Source organism: Henckelia pumila, chromosome 3 (genome assembly GCF_033568475.1).
Source record: "Henckelia pumila isolate YLH828 chromosome 3, ASM3356847v2, whole genome shotgun sequence".
NCBI classification, from domain to species: Eukaryota; Viridiplantae; Streptophyta; class Magnoliopsida; order Lamiales; family Gesneriaceae; genus Henckelia; species Henckelia pumila.
The window spans coordinates 62,465,656-62,479,793 of record NC_133122.1 but is presented as its reverse complement, the minus strand read 5'-3'; the positions used below and the strand labels follow the sequence as shown (position 1 = coordinate 62,479,793).

Sequence of the window (14,138 nt, the reverse complement as noted above, 5' to 3'; positions counted from 1 at the left end):
AAGCAGTGTTCACAGCTTCTGCCCAAAATTTTTGAGAAATCTTGGAGTCAACTAACATGGTTCTCGCAGCTTCTTTAAGAGTACGATTTCTCTTTTCTGCAACACCATTTTGTTGTGGTGTTCTAGCTGCTGAGAATTCATGTTTGATTTCATAATGCTCTAAAAATGAAGATAAATTTTGATTGACAAATTCAGTTCCTCTGTCACTCCTGATTCTGTCAATCTTACTTGATTTTTCGTTAAGTAGTCTTTTAAAGATTTTGATGAGTTGAGAAGCAGTTTGGTCTTTAGATTTTAAGAAAATTACCCATGTAAAACGTGAGTAATCATCAATGATGACAAGTGTATACCTCATTCCCCCTAAGCTTGTTACTGGGATTTGACCAAATAAGTCCATATGTAACAGTTCCAAGCATCGGGAAGATGAGTTATACCCCTTGTTTTTAAAAGATGACCTAACTTGTTTCCCAAATTGACAAGCTAAGCAAACTTTGTCTTTTGAAAAATCAATTTTAGGCAGTCCTGTTACTAGCTCGAGCTTACTCAGACTGACAATTGATTTGAAATTAAGGTGATTCTGTCGCTTGTGCCAAATCCAGTTGCGCTTAGAATTGGAAGCTACGAGGCAGACTGGTTTGCTAGACTGAATGTTCCAACATACTTTATAGGTGTTTTCAAATCGGTTTCCTGTCAAGATAATATTACCAGAGGCGTCTTTAATAATGCAGTTTAACTTTTGAAAATCAACAGAGTGCCCGTAGTCACACATTTGGCTGATGCTGAGTAAATTATATTTGAGATTTTCAACCAATAAAACATCTTGAATGATAATGTTGTCGTGGATAATCTTACCCTTCGAATTGTCACCAAAGGTGATAATGGGACCATTGAACTCAACAGGTTCGGATAGTAGTTTGTCATTTCCGGTCATATGCCTTGAGCATCCACTATCTAGATACTATGATTCCTCTTCTTTTTTCTTGGTACCTGCTTCCTGCATTCACAAAGTTGAATAACTTTTGGTACCCATATCTATTTGGGTCCACGAGGGATTAATCCTTTAGGAACCCAAACCTGAAATACTTTAACTAGTTTACCAGTTTCTGTGTTCCTATAGGTACGTACTAAGTTAGATGCTTTAGATGGTGGAGTGAAATGTGCTTGTGAGACTGTATGTTTTCTATCTTTCCAAATATCCTTGAAATTTCTATATCGCTTTTGAACTGGATGTTGATTATGGTATTGATTTCTATTTCCTTTCATGAGATTAGGTTGATATGCATTAGTCTGTTTAGGACTTTTAGCATTCTCTGCCTTAGTTTCATGAGGATTGAAGCCAATACCAAATCGCTTCCTGTTCTTCTGCTCTATTTGTTGCCAAGTCATCAGAATAGGTTTTTCATCTTCATGTTCCCTAACTGCTCGTACAAAGTTTATGTATTTACCTTTGCATATATTCAGTTTGGGTAAAGTGCTTGACTCACCAGTTTCTACTGTCTTACCAAATCCAAGACCAGTTTTGTTGTGGGGTGGTCTTTGTGAATCATTCATTTCTGTCAACAGGCTCGAAGATTTATTCCATGATTTTATTATTTCATCCATGCTATGTTTTTCAATTGTAAGATTCCTCATATCAATCTTGAGCTGTTCATTCTTCGTTCGGAGCACAGCAATCTCTGTTTCAAGACAGCTTATCTCAACTGATTGTTCAAAGGAGATTTCAGTTGAGTTGTCTTGCAGATCCTTTTGCTTTGCTCTAACTTCATCGAATGCTAAGGACAGTTGATGATATTCATTTGCCATATCGTGAAGAGCTTTGATTAGTTCTTCTCTGGTAAATTCCTCAGAACTAAAATCAAATACCTGTTCACTGGTGGATGGAAGTTCATGATCGTTTGCCATAAGACATTTGACTTCTTCTTCATCATCACTTGAGCTAGAAGAGCCATTTGATCCTTCTGAGTCACTGTCTGTTTCAGCCCACTTGGCTTTGCTGTCCTTTGCAACCAATGCTTCATGCTTCTGTCTTGAGATGTGTCTTTCATTCCTTGAGATTTTTCTTTTGTCAAGATTCTTTGGTTTGGGACAATCGGCAATGAAGTGTCCTCTTTTTCCACAGTTGAAACAGCTTCTAGGTTCTTCAACTGAATCTTTATTTTGGAAGTTTCTTCTGTGTGATCCTTCTTGGTTTTTTCTGATGAACTTGTCGAATTTCTTTACAAACAATGACATGGCATAACTGCTGATTTGTTCTGCTGACTTTTCCGGTTTGGCTGGTGACTCAATTTTCACTGCAGTCAAGGACTTTGTCAGTTGTGAGGTAGACTGACTTCCTCTCGAGTCTGTAATTCGAACTCATATGCTTTTAGATCTGCAAACAGGTCATGCAGTTCTAATTTGTTCAAATCTTTTGATTCTCTCATGGCCATTGTTTTTACATCCCACTCTTTGGGAAGGCCTCGAATTACTTTGAGGATAACTTCCCTGTTGGGATATGTTTTCCCCAATCCGTTGAGCTCAATAACAATGCTGCTAACTCTTTCGTCAAACTCTGACATTGATTCTCCTGATCTCATTTTGATGTTGTCAAATTTTTGAGTAGCTACAGATAGCTTGTTTTCCTTGGTTTGTTCATTTCCCTCACAAAGTTGAATAAACTTTTCCCAAATCTCTTTTCCAATTTTGCACATCTTGATTTTGCTAAAGGTATTCTTGTCAAGAGTTTTATACAAGATATCCTTAGCCACATTGTACAAGTTTGCCTTCATTTTGTCTTCGGCAGTCCATTCAATTCTAGGTTTCTCAATGTATTGAGTACCACCTCCGGAGAGCGCTATGGCAGTATTAACCTTTGTAATCTCAAGAGGTCCGTCAGTGATGACAAACCACATGTCATCATCTAGTGCTGATAAATGTGCTTGCATGCGAATTTTCCAGTCATCAAAATCTTCCTTTGAGAACATAGGAATCTTACTGAATGGAGTCATTTTTGTTTGAGTGCTTTAAGAATAAGATAATAACCTCTCTGATACCACTTGTTAGGATCGGTTGAAAGTCTAGAGGAGGGGGGGTGAATATACTTTCAAGCAGTTTTGCTAAAAAAAATGGAACTTGATCGATTTAATAAAGAGTTCAAGGCTTATCTTAGTGTACAATATAGTTTGGCAAACAAAATGTGTGCGGAAATATGCCAAGCTACAGATTTAAAACACTTAGGGTAAATCAGTTTAGGGGTAGGTGTGACGTTGAATGGTAAACTGAAATAACACACGAGATTGTTTATGGATGTTCGGAGATTTCAAAACACTCTTACGTCACCCCTTCTTCTGCCTTGGAAGGATTCACTAGAAGACTTTGATTTATACAAACAGTTTGCACAAACCCAATCTAGTTTAGGACTTAAACACTGCCTAAACAAGAACTCCTAGTATAACACTTTGATTTTAGTTCTAGAATGATCTTATAGTAGAATACAATACAACTCGAAATCTTTTAACACAAAGATTGACCCTTCAATGGTCTGAATGATGCTATGAATGTTTTGTGCTTTCGAGTTTTCTTGATCAAATCTTGAGCGTAGGATGCTTTATGATTTTTTGAGCAATAGCAGAGATATCAGTACTTCGTGTGTGTGAACTTTGATCAAGATCCCTATTTATACTCTTTGGTTTTCCAACGGTCAGAATTTCAAAAGCATTCTTCAGATGAGATTCAAATTATTCCCGTTGGATTTGTCACTATCACCAACGATTTCTGACGCCGACATTCCCTTAGTATCGCGGCACTACGTTCTGCAGATATGTCAGAGTAAGGACGATCTTATCCTGAAGTACTTGTGAATTTATTGACGCACTCAGTTGGGCAATGGTGCACTGATAAATTCAGTTTAGTAGGGTAAACTGCTTTGTATCTCTGAGACGATCATTTGAGTAAAGATGGACTGAAGAGTTCAGTTTAGCAAGGTAAACTGAATGTGTTCTGAAGCGTTTATGGTTTAGTTTATCGTCTGTATGTCATCATGACGTCATCATCACTGTATATCAGTTTAGCTTTTCGTAGACGCTTAAATAGTTTGGCTTTGTTTTGTCAATACCAAAACTAAATTTCCCAACACATTATTTTTTCTCTATGAAAAAGTCAATATTCTTATCATCTTTATTATAAATAGCAATTTCTATGGTGGGTCTGGCCAAACGCGAAGACTCACGCGGACCTGTTTGTGAACACGTTTGGGCAAGTCTAAACTTGTCTCTCTGGGGCAGGTTTAATACAAGGCTAAATTTAGAACTGGTCCATTATCATCCCTTTATTGAAGTGTCGTCGTTCTTTAAATAAAGTATATTTTTATAATAATTGGTAATATATATCCTATTTGAAATAAAAACTATTACATGTTTAGTTATGAAATCAATATAATCTTTAATATTGCAACTAATAAAAAAATTTATAATATTTTCGAACAATGTAACCCCCGAGTTTCAATAATTTTTTTATTTATGGTCATCATTATTTTATATCTACATTAACAGTTTAGAATAAAACATTATCAATAACTCATGTAAGATTATAAATATAGTATTTAATGTAGTTTTACTTTGTCACAATATTGATATTGAAACCTATGCAATTATTACAGCTAGTGTTTTTTTATTGTTTTTTGATTATTCTTGTAAAATTATGATCTGTTTCTTATCATGAATTTGTCTTATTTTCTAACTCATGTATGTATGTTTTCAAACAATATTATTTATTATGTATTTGTTAATAAGTGAGATAAGTTAATTAAATTAAATATTTATTTTATAATTTTTATCTTATGTGTTGATTATTTATTTTGTGACTATTGATTTATGAAAAACAAATGTAATATAGATAATGAATTCTAAACCTTAATTTAAATTATTGCGCAATTATTTTTTTCCTTTTATATTTTGAATTTTTCTCTCTCGCTTTTTTTTTTTCCATTTACCATCTGTTTTTTATTTTTTTATGAAAGAATCAATATACACATCATCTTAATAAAATTTTTGTGATGATTTCTTTTTCTATCAATCATTTACATTTTGCTATCGTTATTATTTTATTTTTTCGTTCATACTTTTTTTATTACTAAAAATTTTTAGTTACAAGAATAACAATAATTTCATCGTTCCCAACTACATTCTGGTATGTATCGTCTTCTAATACTTGTATGTCAATATCGTTAATAATTGATGTAATTGTTTGACATCATCTTTTCTTTTTAATTTATTATTTTTCAAAATCTAATTATCTTCTTTTTCTTATAATGTTTTTATTGCCGAAATTTTTGATTGAATTTTCAATGTCATTAGTTAAAAACGTTTACTAATTTTTTCCTATTTTGAGAGTAAATGCATATTTTTATTTATTTTGGTGTATTTAATATTCCTTCATTAATTGTAAGACTATCTCATAATTTTTTTAATGGTTTTAGCTTTATGAGTAGGAAAATTAGTTAATTTTTTTTTAATTTCAACTTTTATATATATATATATATATATATATATATATATATATTAATAACTTTAAAAATCTAATAATATTCTATATTTAAATATGAACTCATGATATAATTATTTATCTCAAAATATCCTTACACAAATTAAAATATATAAGATTTTTTTAAAAAAATATACGTTTATCCAGTCTACAAACAAATAAAAATCAAATATCTGGTGTTTCAATCTCTTAAGCTGCGTTTACTTGGCTTGATAAAGGTATGATAAGTTGATTAATCCAATATCATCATATATTTACTTGAAAAAAAATCTTCCCAAATCTCAAAGCCCGTCATTTCACTTTTTTTTTTACCTTTATTTGACTTGATATCTCATCCTTCATATTTCTATGTATAACTCATCCTTATCATTACTTTTGAAAAAAAAAATACATAGATAAACTAATATACCCTCTCCCAATTTAAAATATTCAAAAATAATCTAATCCAAATTTTATGAATACATAAGTAAACATAAGATTATTTATAATAGGTGGAGGGTAAAATTGTAATTTGTCCATCAATCATTACTTCAATGTCAAAATTAATAACTCGAAATAAACATGTTACATTTTATCCATTATTATTATTATTATAATATATCCATTAAACTCATTTTAATAGTTCTAGTATGATTTATCCACATATAATCATATCTTATTAAGTAAATGTAGTCTTAGTATTTAATTAAGATTTTTGTTGAATTTTTTTAAAAAATATTTGTGGAAAAATGTATTTACTTTATCTACAAGAAAATAGAAAATAAAGTATTTTGGTATTTCAATTTTTTTAGAAACTGAATTATTATTATCTAATATGCACACACTTTGTCAATTTTGATCTTATCATATTATCTACAAGAAAATATAAAATAAAGTATTTTGGTATTTCAATTTTTTTGGGAACTGAATCCTTATCTAATATGCACACACTTTGTCAATTTTAACCTTATCATAATAATCAATTTTACATATAAATATTGATTTACGTTCATGCCCTAACTAAAATATTTTTTTTACTTTTATAACTCTATATATTTTTATATGGTTTTGTTTATATTGTAAATGAAAGGATAAATTTGTTATTTCATAATTGTAAAACTTTGACCTTTTATTATTCACACTTTTAAATAGGTATATATATATATATATATATATATATAGATAATAAAAGATAATAGATATATTTTTAGGGAGAGAATCTCTATTAATTATTGTTGTAACATTTAACTTACACCATCACTTATAATATTATTTGACTTGGTCGTATGGTCGTATAATATTTATTTAGCGCCACTGCGCCATTTATCGAACTAGACAAACCCTTAGAAAGAAGTTAAAACATGTTATATCAGACAATTCCATTACCTAGACAACTATTGTCAAATTAATTTATTCGATCTATATTGAATCAAAATAAAACAAATTATAAAGTTACGCGATCATTATCCAGCCTTCACATGATATGTGTCTAAATCTCAAAATATCTTATGTCGGGAGAGTTTCATTTGAGCTAATAACATTTGAAAATGATAAAATGAATTGAAAGCACGTAACATAACTCATTCATATATACATAGAGCGGGATTGATTATAATTATACACAATTTCAATTATGTTAACAAAATTTGATAGAAATGAGATCAAAATAAATTCTGGTACAACATCGTGTTTGATTCAACAAAAATCATCTTTATCACTTTCATACTGTTGGCATAGCAAATGCCATCCAGTACTGATTGCTGCAACTTCTTTCTTCATAGCCACTGCAACTTCTTTCTTCATAGCCTTGGTGGAGTGTGCAGCTATCTTCTTCACAATAGAAACTCTAATGTCACTCCTCTTACCTGTCAAACAAGGAAGTTCGTTAACAAACATCAACCCAAGAATCATCAATCCAGACAACATAAAACACTACGAGGCAATTGACAATTAGCAGTCGTACCAATTAATAGATAAACATATTCAAATTTGTAATCACTGTTTTGCAAACAAATGAAACTCAAAAAGTAAAATGCAAAGCCAATAGAACTAAAACTGCCTGAATGCACTGAAAAATCGAAAAATCAAATCATTGATGGCAGAGAACGTAATTGTACACACCTTTGTTATTTGAGTTCTCAAAAGCACTAGTTGTTGCCAAAGAATCGGTTGAATTGGAAGGTTGTTCTTGGGATTGCTTTCTCCTCTGCATCAACAAGAATAACAAGGTCGTCGTCACAATTTCAACAAAAACAGGCTTCTGCCAATTAAGGTCTCAGCATAAATACATGGTGTGCTAATATATACTGATTTGAAAAAGTCCTTAGCTGGAAACAAATTATGACTGTTTGACACACTGCAATTCTATCACAACTCTTGTCATAAGAATTTTCAGAGATAGTAGAAAAGACCACAGGTTAAGGATCCCAGTTACTCCAGAAACCTCTTTCTTACCAGAGGACTAAACATAAATACAACGGCAAGTTGAAATATTTAAACATAAAGTGAAACATGTCTCAAGGGGACAATCCCAGCAAGCCATAAGGATAACCATGCAAAACATAGATTTGCTTACTGGAAAACTAAAGAAAAACATAGGGAAAAAAAAAAAGAAAATACAAATTTACACAGTGAACAGTATAGTTTCTACTGCGACCACGAGAATTGCATAACTCAACCAAATACCCAAAACGAAACTTTTACCTTTAAGAAACCTGAGGAGGTTTCACCATTACCAGGCGGAAGAAAATCCTCATTATCATCGATATCTCCCTCGTCAATTCTTCGTATGGCACAAGCCTCTCTTTGTCCCTATTTCAATGATGGAATGTGATTGAATTAGAAAACTCCAAAACAACGCACGTAGGGAAGATGAGGATCAAAAACAAAAGAAAACAACCAACAAGGCAGTGTGTATGCCTGTCGGGATGTTTTAAAGTATACATATATAAAATGAGTATGCAAAAATATTCAAGCAGCAAAATATTAAAAATGAGTTCTTAAAAGTTGAGGTGATCTTGGAATTAAACATGTCGCTGGATTTAATTTACGGTAAAAAGAAGAGAGAGAATGGCTGCTGTCATGTATTTATCCTAATAGTCATAGTGAAAATTAGAAAAAAGAGACGATGCCGCGGTTGAAAAACTGTGACAAAGATTAAGGCTTAGATTATTGGGCTCAATTGACTTCTCACCTTAAATACTGATTTTACAACAGCTTCATCTTCCTCTTCCAAGATACGTTCCTATAAAACAAACAATATAATATGCAGTCAGAATAAAATGTGTTAGAGAATCCAAACAAGATCTGAATCAAGACGATAGGTAGTGATAACGACCTTTTTCTCGTTGGAATGTTGAAGAGCTTCAAGCATCGCATCTACACTAACACTTGCATGTCTTGACTGCAAAAGGCACAAGAAAACGAAAGAGTAAAAAATTAGATTTGTGTACATGCGATTCATATTAATAAAACAATGCATATTATTAAGGCCCCACAGTTTTCAGAACCACAAAAGCAAGGGATGACCGATGAATCATCAAAGCAAGTGGCTGATACTCAATCTCATACTCACTTAGCTCGACGGCCCATTTGGTCATCCTTCCAGACGCCTCTGGGCTGGACAATATTCTCTTCAAAGGGTGATTTGTTAGTGCGACCACCTGGTGGGATAAAAAGTAGGGACGCAGCTTTCTTCCTGCCACTACTAATGCTAAGGCCAACTTCTCGATGTTAGTGTATCGGAGCTCGGCGCCTTGCATTACTTTGCTTATGTAGTACATGGGTTTATGTTCTCGTTCCCTGTCCACCGTCAGAACTGCGCTGATTGATTTAGTCGATATTGCCAAGTAGAGTAAAAGGGTATCTCCGTCTCTTGGTTTCACGAGCAATGGTGATGCCACTAAGTACTTTTTTAAGTCTTCGAAAGCATGCTGACATTCTTCGGTCCAACGAAAACCTTTTCCCTGCCTTAGGACTTTGAAGAATGGCAACCCTCTGTCAGCCGATCTGGAAATAAAACGGTTCAAGGCGGCCATCCTTCCTGCTAACTCCTGCATCCCTTTTATGCTCTTGGGGGGCGCCATGCTTAGGATTGCTTTAATTTTCTCAGGGTTCGCCTCTATTCCTCGCTGGAAAACCATGTATCCTAAGAATTTTCCTCCTCGAACCCCAAAAGCACATTTTTCGGGGTTTAACTTCATTTTGTATTTCCTCAAAACATTCTTTGAGATCTTCCATATGCTTGAGAGCTATAACGCTTTTTATCAACATATCATCGATATAGACCTCCATACTCCGCCCGATCAATTTCTCGAACATTTTGTTTACCAATCTTTGATACGTGGCTCCAAGCATTTTTTAACCCAAAAGGCATTACTTCATAGCAATAGATACCTTGATCAGTAATGAAGCTTGCTTTTTCTTGATCTTCAGGAGCTAAACCTATCTGATTGTACCCTTGGTAAGCATCTAAAAAACTGAGCAACTCACATCCGGCGGTGGAATCAACCAACAAGTCGATTCGTGGCAAGGGAAAGAGATCTTTGGGGCAAGCCTTGTTTAAATCGGTGAAGTCTATGCATAGACGTCACTTACCTCCGGGTTTGGGAACAAGCACCACATTTGCTAGCCATTCGGGATAGGAGACTGGCCTGAAATACTTGGTCTTCACCAGTTTTTCTACTTCAGCCGTAAATATGTTTGTTATTTTCTGCTCCAAAAGATCGTTTCTTTTGCTTTACTGACTTCATCCTGGTGTCCACATTAAGTTGATGGAGGGCATACTCATGAGGTATTCCTGGTAAGGGTTCACCTTCCCAGGCGAATACATCTGCATTTTCTCTGAGGAACGTTGTTATCATCTGTTCTACTTCAGCAGGCATCTCCGTTCCAATCTTAAGAGTTCTACCGGGACTTCCTGGAGTTACCTCTATTCTTTTGAGCGCTTTGGTTGCCTCTAAGTTTTTTACTTTCTCGACTTCACTATCGATAGTATGTATTCTATCATTTTTGGGCTCATCTGTCTGTGGATGCCTTCTCTTCTGAGTTGATATCTCGTCCACCCTTGACATTTTCTTGCAATTGGCTGGGTCTCGCAGGATGTTAGCATGACACTCCCGAGCCAACCTGCTATCACCAACAGCCTCTCCAACTCCTTCTGACGTTGGAAACTTCAACTTCATATGATAGGTTGATCCTATGGCTTGGAACATATTTAGACTCGGGTGCCCCAGTAATCACGTTATATGCAGAGGATGCATTTACTACCAAGAACTTTACCATTTTTGTAACTCTTCTCGGATACGATCCTAGCGAGAGAGGAAGTGTGATCTCTCCTAGTGCTTCCACTACTTCTCCAGAAAATCCAACTAAAGGGGTGTTGATGGGGCGTTAGTTGTGCATTGTCTATCCCCATTTTAACAAATGCATTAAGAAAAATGGATATCTGCTGAACTGCCTGAGTCAACCAGCATCTTTTTCACCCAGAAGTTGGATATTGTAGCGGAGACAACCAATGCGTCATTGTGCTCAACTAAAGGGTATTCCCTATCTGACTCAGTGAATGTCATTTCTTTTGATAGTTTTGATATTTCACACATGACTTTGGGCTTGGTTAGGGTGAGGATAGTGATTCCCCCTAGAAGCATTACGCAAAAGAGTCTTCCTTTGCTCTATTTGAATCTCCGCAAGCTGGTCCCCCTGTTATAACAGCGATAACCCCTCCAGTCCGGCATGTTCTCATGGAAATCTCCATTATGCTTTTCTTGCTTCTCATGATTCTTTGGGGGTTCTCTGTTTCGACGGTCTTCATAAGTCTTGTTTGTCTCGTTGTTGGTGGTGAGACTTACTCACGAAGTCTTTTAAATAGCCACGTTTGATCAGCTTCTCTATTTTAGTTCTCAAACTACTGTTGGGTAAACTGGCGTTTAGATCAATCACGATTGATACCCGGTGCAGCGGAAGTTTAAAATTTTTAGTATGAAACAAATCCATAGTGTGAGTATCAACCATACGATTAAATTATTTGTGTGTGTAAAATTAAATAACTATTATTAAATTTTACCTTCAATCTCGAAGCGAGATTATTGGACACCACACAGATTTCTCTGCGCTTCTTGTATCTCCCTGGAACTGATGAACAAGCTTTCCTTCAATCAGGTCCACGAATGGAGGTTTAATCCCTCTGATAGATTGCACTAGAAAATCTATCAGAAGTTTTCTGCGAAGAGAATAACGAATTTGATTCGCTAATCCTGTCTGCAATTCAAAATCACAGACCGGAAAATCTCTGACAGAGAGAGGGAGGGGCGGCCGAATTTCTAGAGAGAGCTAAGGGTTTTTTTCGAAAACTGTCTCTCAAAATTATGACCAACTGTGTGTAATTTCTGTACTGCAATAACTTATTTATAATGCAGGCCACTAACACCTTAGGGCCCATTAGTCATAAGTTGAGGCCCGACAAGCAAAAGCCCGCATGTTCAGAAATTAATATAAAATTCATCGTGACTCCGATTGATAAACCGATTTTACCCAATGTGCACAGAAACCATTTCTGCACATTTTAAAGTCAAGATAAATTTTCCTGAATCCGAATTCAGTGGTTTCCAAAAATGTACATCCCTATGTCATTTTAGGAAATCCTACTCCCTTACTCTTATTTAAGAAGTCCAACTTCTTTATTCATTAAATTTAACTCTTTAAATTTAACTATCTCAACGGGGATTAAAACTCCATTACACTGTGTGACCCTCAATGGTTCAGGGATACAGCTAGCCGTGGGCTCACAACTCCTTGTGACTCGGAACAACGATTTCCGACTTTGCCCAACGAATCATGGTAAAGCGCCTAGCAACATCGCCCCATGATTCCCTAGGTATCACTGATAGTGCCTACAAGAACCAGTAGATTTTGGTTAGCGTACAGTACGGTCCCTTCATCCATATATCCCGATCGAATCAACAACCATTGGTATATCGAGAGTCTCTCAAGATTCGATAACTATGCAATACATCTTGAAGATCAAATTAGTGACATCGCATGTGCTACTAAGAAACCATTTCTTAAAATCACATCAAGTACTCTGGCCAGAGATTCGTCACACTAATATCTCCTCAGATCGCATAGGATATCCACACTCGCAAGTATGTGGTGAATCCTTGACAACAATGCAATCGACTCCTATATGTGTTGTAACTGTACCCAATCCCGACACCTGATGACCCCCATAGAGTCGGTAAACGAGTCCAAAGCACAGTACTAGCATATAGAGATCTCCATGATGTTTCAAGTAGTAAGGACTAATGGTGTACAACCAAAACCGCGGACTTTATCCACTCGATAAAGTGATAACCACTTGGAAAAGTCCCGGATAGGGTAGTTCGATTTATTCATCCTATGAATATCCATTTGCATGCTTCGAACATCTCCATGTTCCCTACCAATGAAACGTGTACTCCGCATCGCAAATGCTAGTCCTCAAACTCGAGCGATCCTTATCCTTATTATCGGACGGCTCAATCGACTAGAACAGTTTAGAAATATACAGTGACTATAAGATGTATTTCATGATAGACATCCCCATGTTCTACACCACATTACATACACTATAGTATATTCAAGGTCTTTATCAAAACAACAATAGTATATCATAATATAACAATATGAAGAAAGATAAAGTCATTAGCCATTAATAAAAGTGTAAATTACATTAAACAAAAGATCGTTTGTACAAAGAGTCATCAAAGCCCATAGCCACAAGTTGGCTCACTGGGGCACCCACTCTTTCAATCTCCCACTTGCCCTATAGCCCACTAGTCATACTACGTAGGACTCATTGCTTCGCGATGTTTGTCAAACAATGGTCCTGGCAAGGGCTTAGTAAGCGGATCAGCGATATTGTCTGCAGAGGCCACTCGTTCGACAGTGATGTCCTCCTCTTTCCCACAATCTCCCGGATGATGTGGTATTTCCTCAGTACGTGTTTGGATCTTTGATGAGACCTTGGTTCCTTTGCTTGAGCAACGGCACCCGTGTTGTCACAGTACACAGGGACTGGACCAACAAATTCAGGAATGACGCCCAACTCTTGGACGAACTTCCTCATCCAAACGCCTCTTTAGCAGCAGCTGATGCTGCAATGTATTCAGCCTCAGTGGTGGAATCCGCTGTGGTGTCCTGCTTGGAACTCTTCCAAGAGACAGCACCGCCATTGAGCATGAACACAAATCCAGAGGTTGACTTCGAGTCATCCACGTCAACTTTGGAAGCTAGAGTCGGTATAGCCTTCCAATTTTCAGATCTCGTCCTCCATATACCATGAACATATTCTTAGTCCTTCGTAAGTACTTAAGAATGTCCTTCACGGCTTTCCAATGCATTTTGACCAGGATTAGCCTGATATCTGCTCGTGACACTCAGAGCAAATGCTACATCCGGTTCTGGTAGATATCATCCCATACATGATACTACCTATAGCTTGACGCATATGGTACATGTGTCATATTCTCTATCTCTGCATCAGTCTTGGGACACATAGACTTGGATAAAGAAACTCCATGACACATGGGTAGATGTCCTCGTCTTGGACCCATCCATTGAAAAACCGTTTCAATATGGTGTCGATGTAGGTTGATTGAGTG

General features: G+C 35.7%; 2 protein-coding genes across 2 annotated transcripts; both read right to left on the bottom strand.

The window, feature by feature from the left end:
- Positions 1–2,309: 2,309 nt before the first annotated feature.
- Positions 2,310–2,987, bottom strand: LOC140888861 (uncharacterized). The gene has a single exon (XM_073296566.1). The coding sequence runs from the start codon at positions 2,985–2,987 to the stop codon at positions 2,310–2,312; it is 678 nt and encodes a 225-aa protein (XP_073152667.1).
- Positions 2,988–7,059: 4,072 nt separating this feature from the next.
- LOC140893501 (uncharacterized) lies at positions 7,060–8,901 on the bottom strand. Its single transcript, XM_073302571.1, has 5 exons — positions 8,837–8,901; positions 8,693–8,743; positions 8,203–8,310; positions 7,621–7,705; positions 7,060–7,364 (listed from the first exon to the last, which is right to left on the bottom strand). The coding sequence occupies exons 1-5, from the start codon at positions 8,870–8,872 to the stop codon at positions 7,195–7,197; spliced, it is 450 nt and encodes a 149-aa protein (XP_073158672.1). The 5' UTR covers positions 8,873–8,901; the 3' UTR covers positions 7,060–7,194.
- Between the last annotated feature and the right edge of the window lie 5,237 nt (positions 8,902–14,138).

Bases quoted from the DNA above. Each gene is read 5' to 3' on its own strand.
- LOC140893501 (XM_073302571.1), bottom strand. From the start codon at position 8,872: ATGCTTGAAGCTCTTCAACATTCCAACGAGAAAAAG. The intron at 7,706-8,202 runs GTAAAAGTTTCG...TTGTTGATGCAG, and splicing joins CCTCCTCAGGTTTCTTAAAG to AGGAGAAAGCAATCCCAAGA. The intron at 7,365-7,620 runs GTGTGTACAATT...CTTGTTTGACAG, and splicing joins TGAGAACTCAAATAACAAAG to GTAAGAGGAGTGACATTAGA.
- LOC140888861 (XM_073296566.1), bottom strand. From the start codon at position 2,987: ATGACTCCATTCAGTAAGATTCCTATGTTCTCAAAGGAAGATTTTGAT.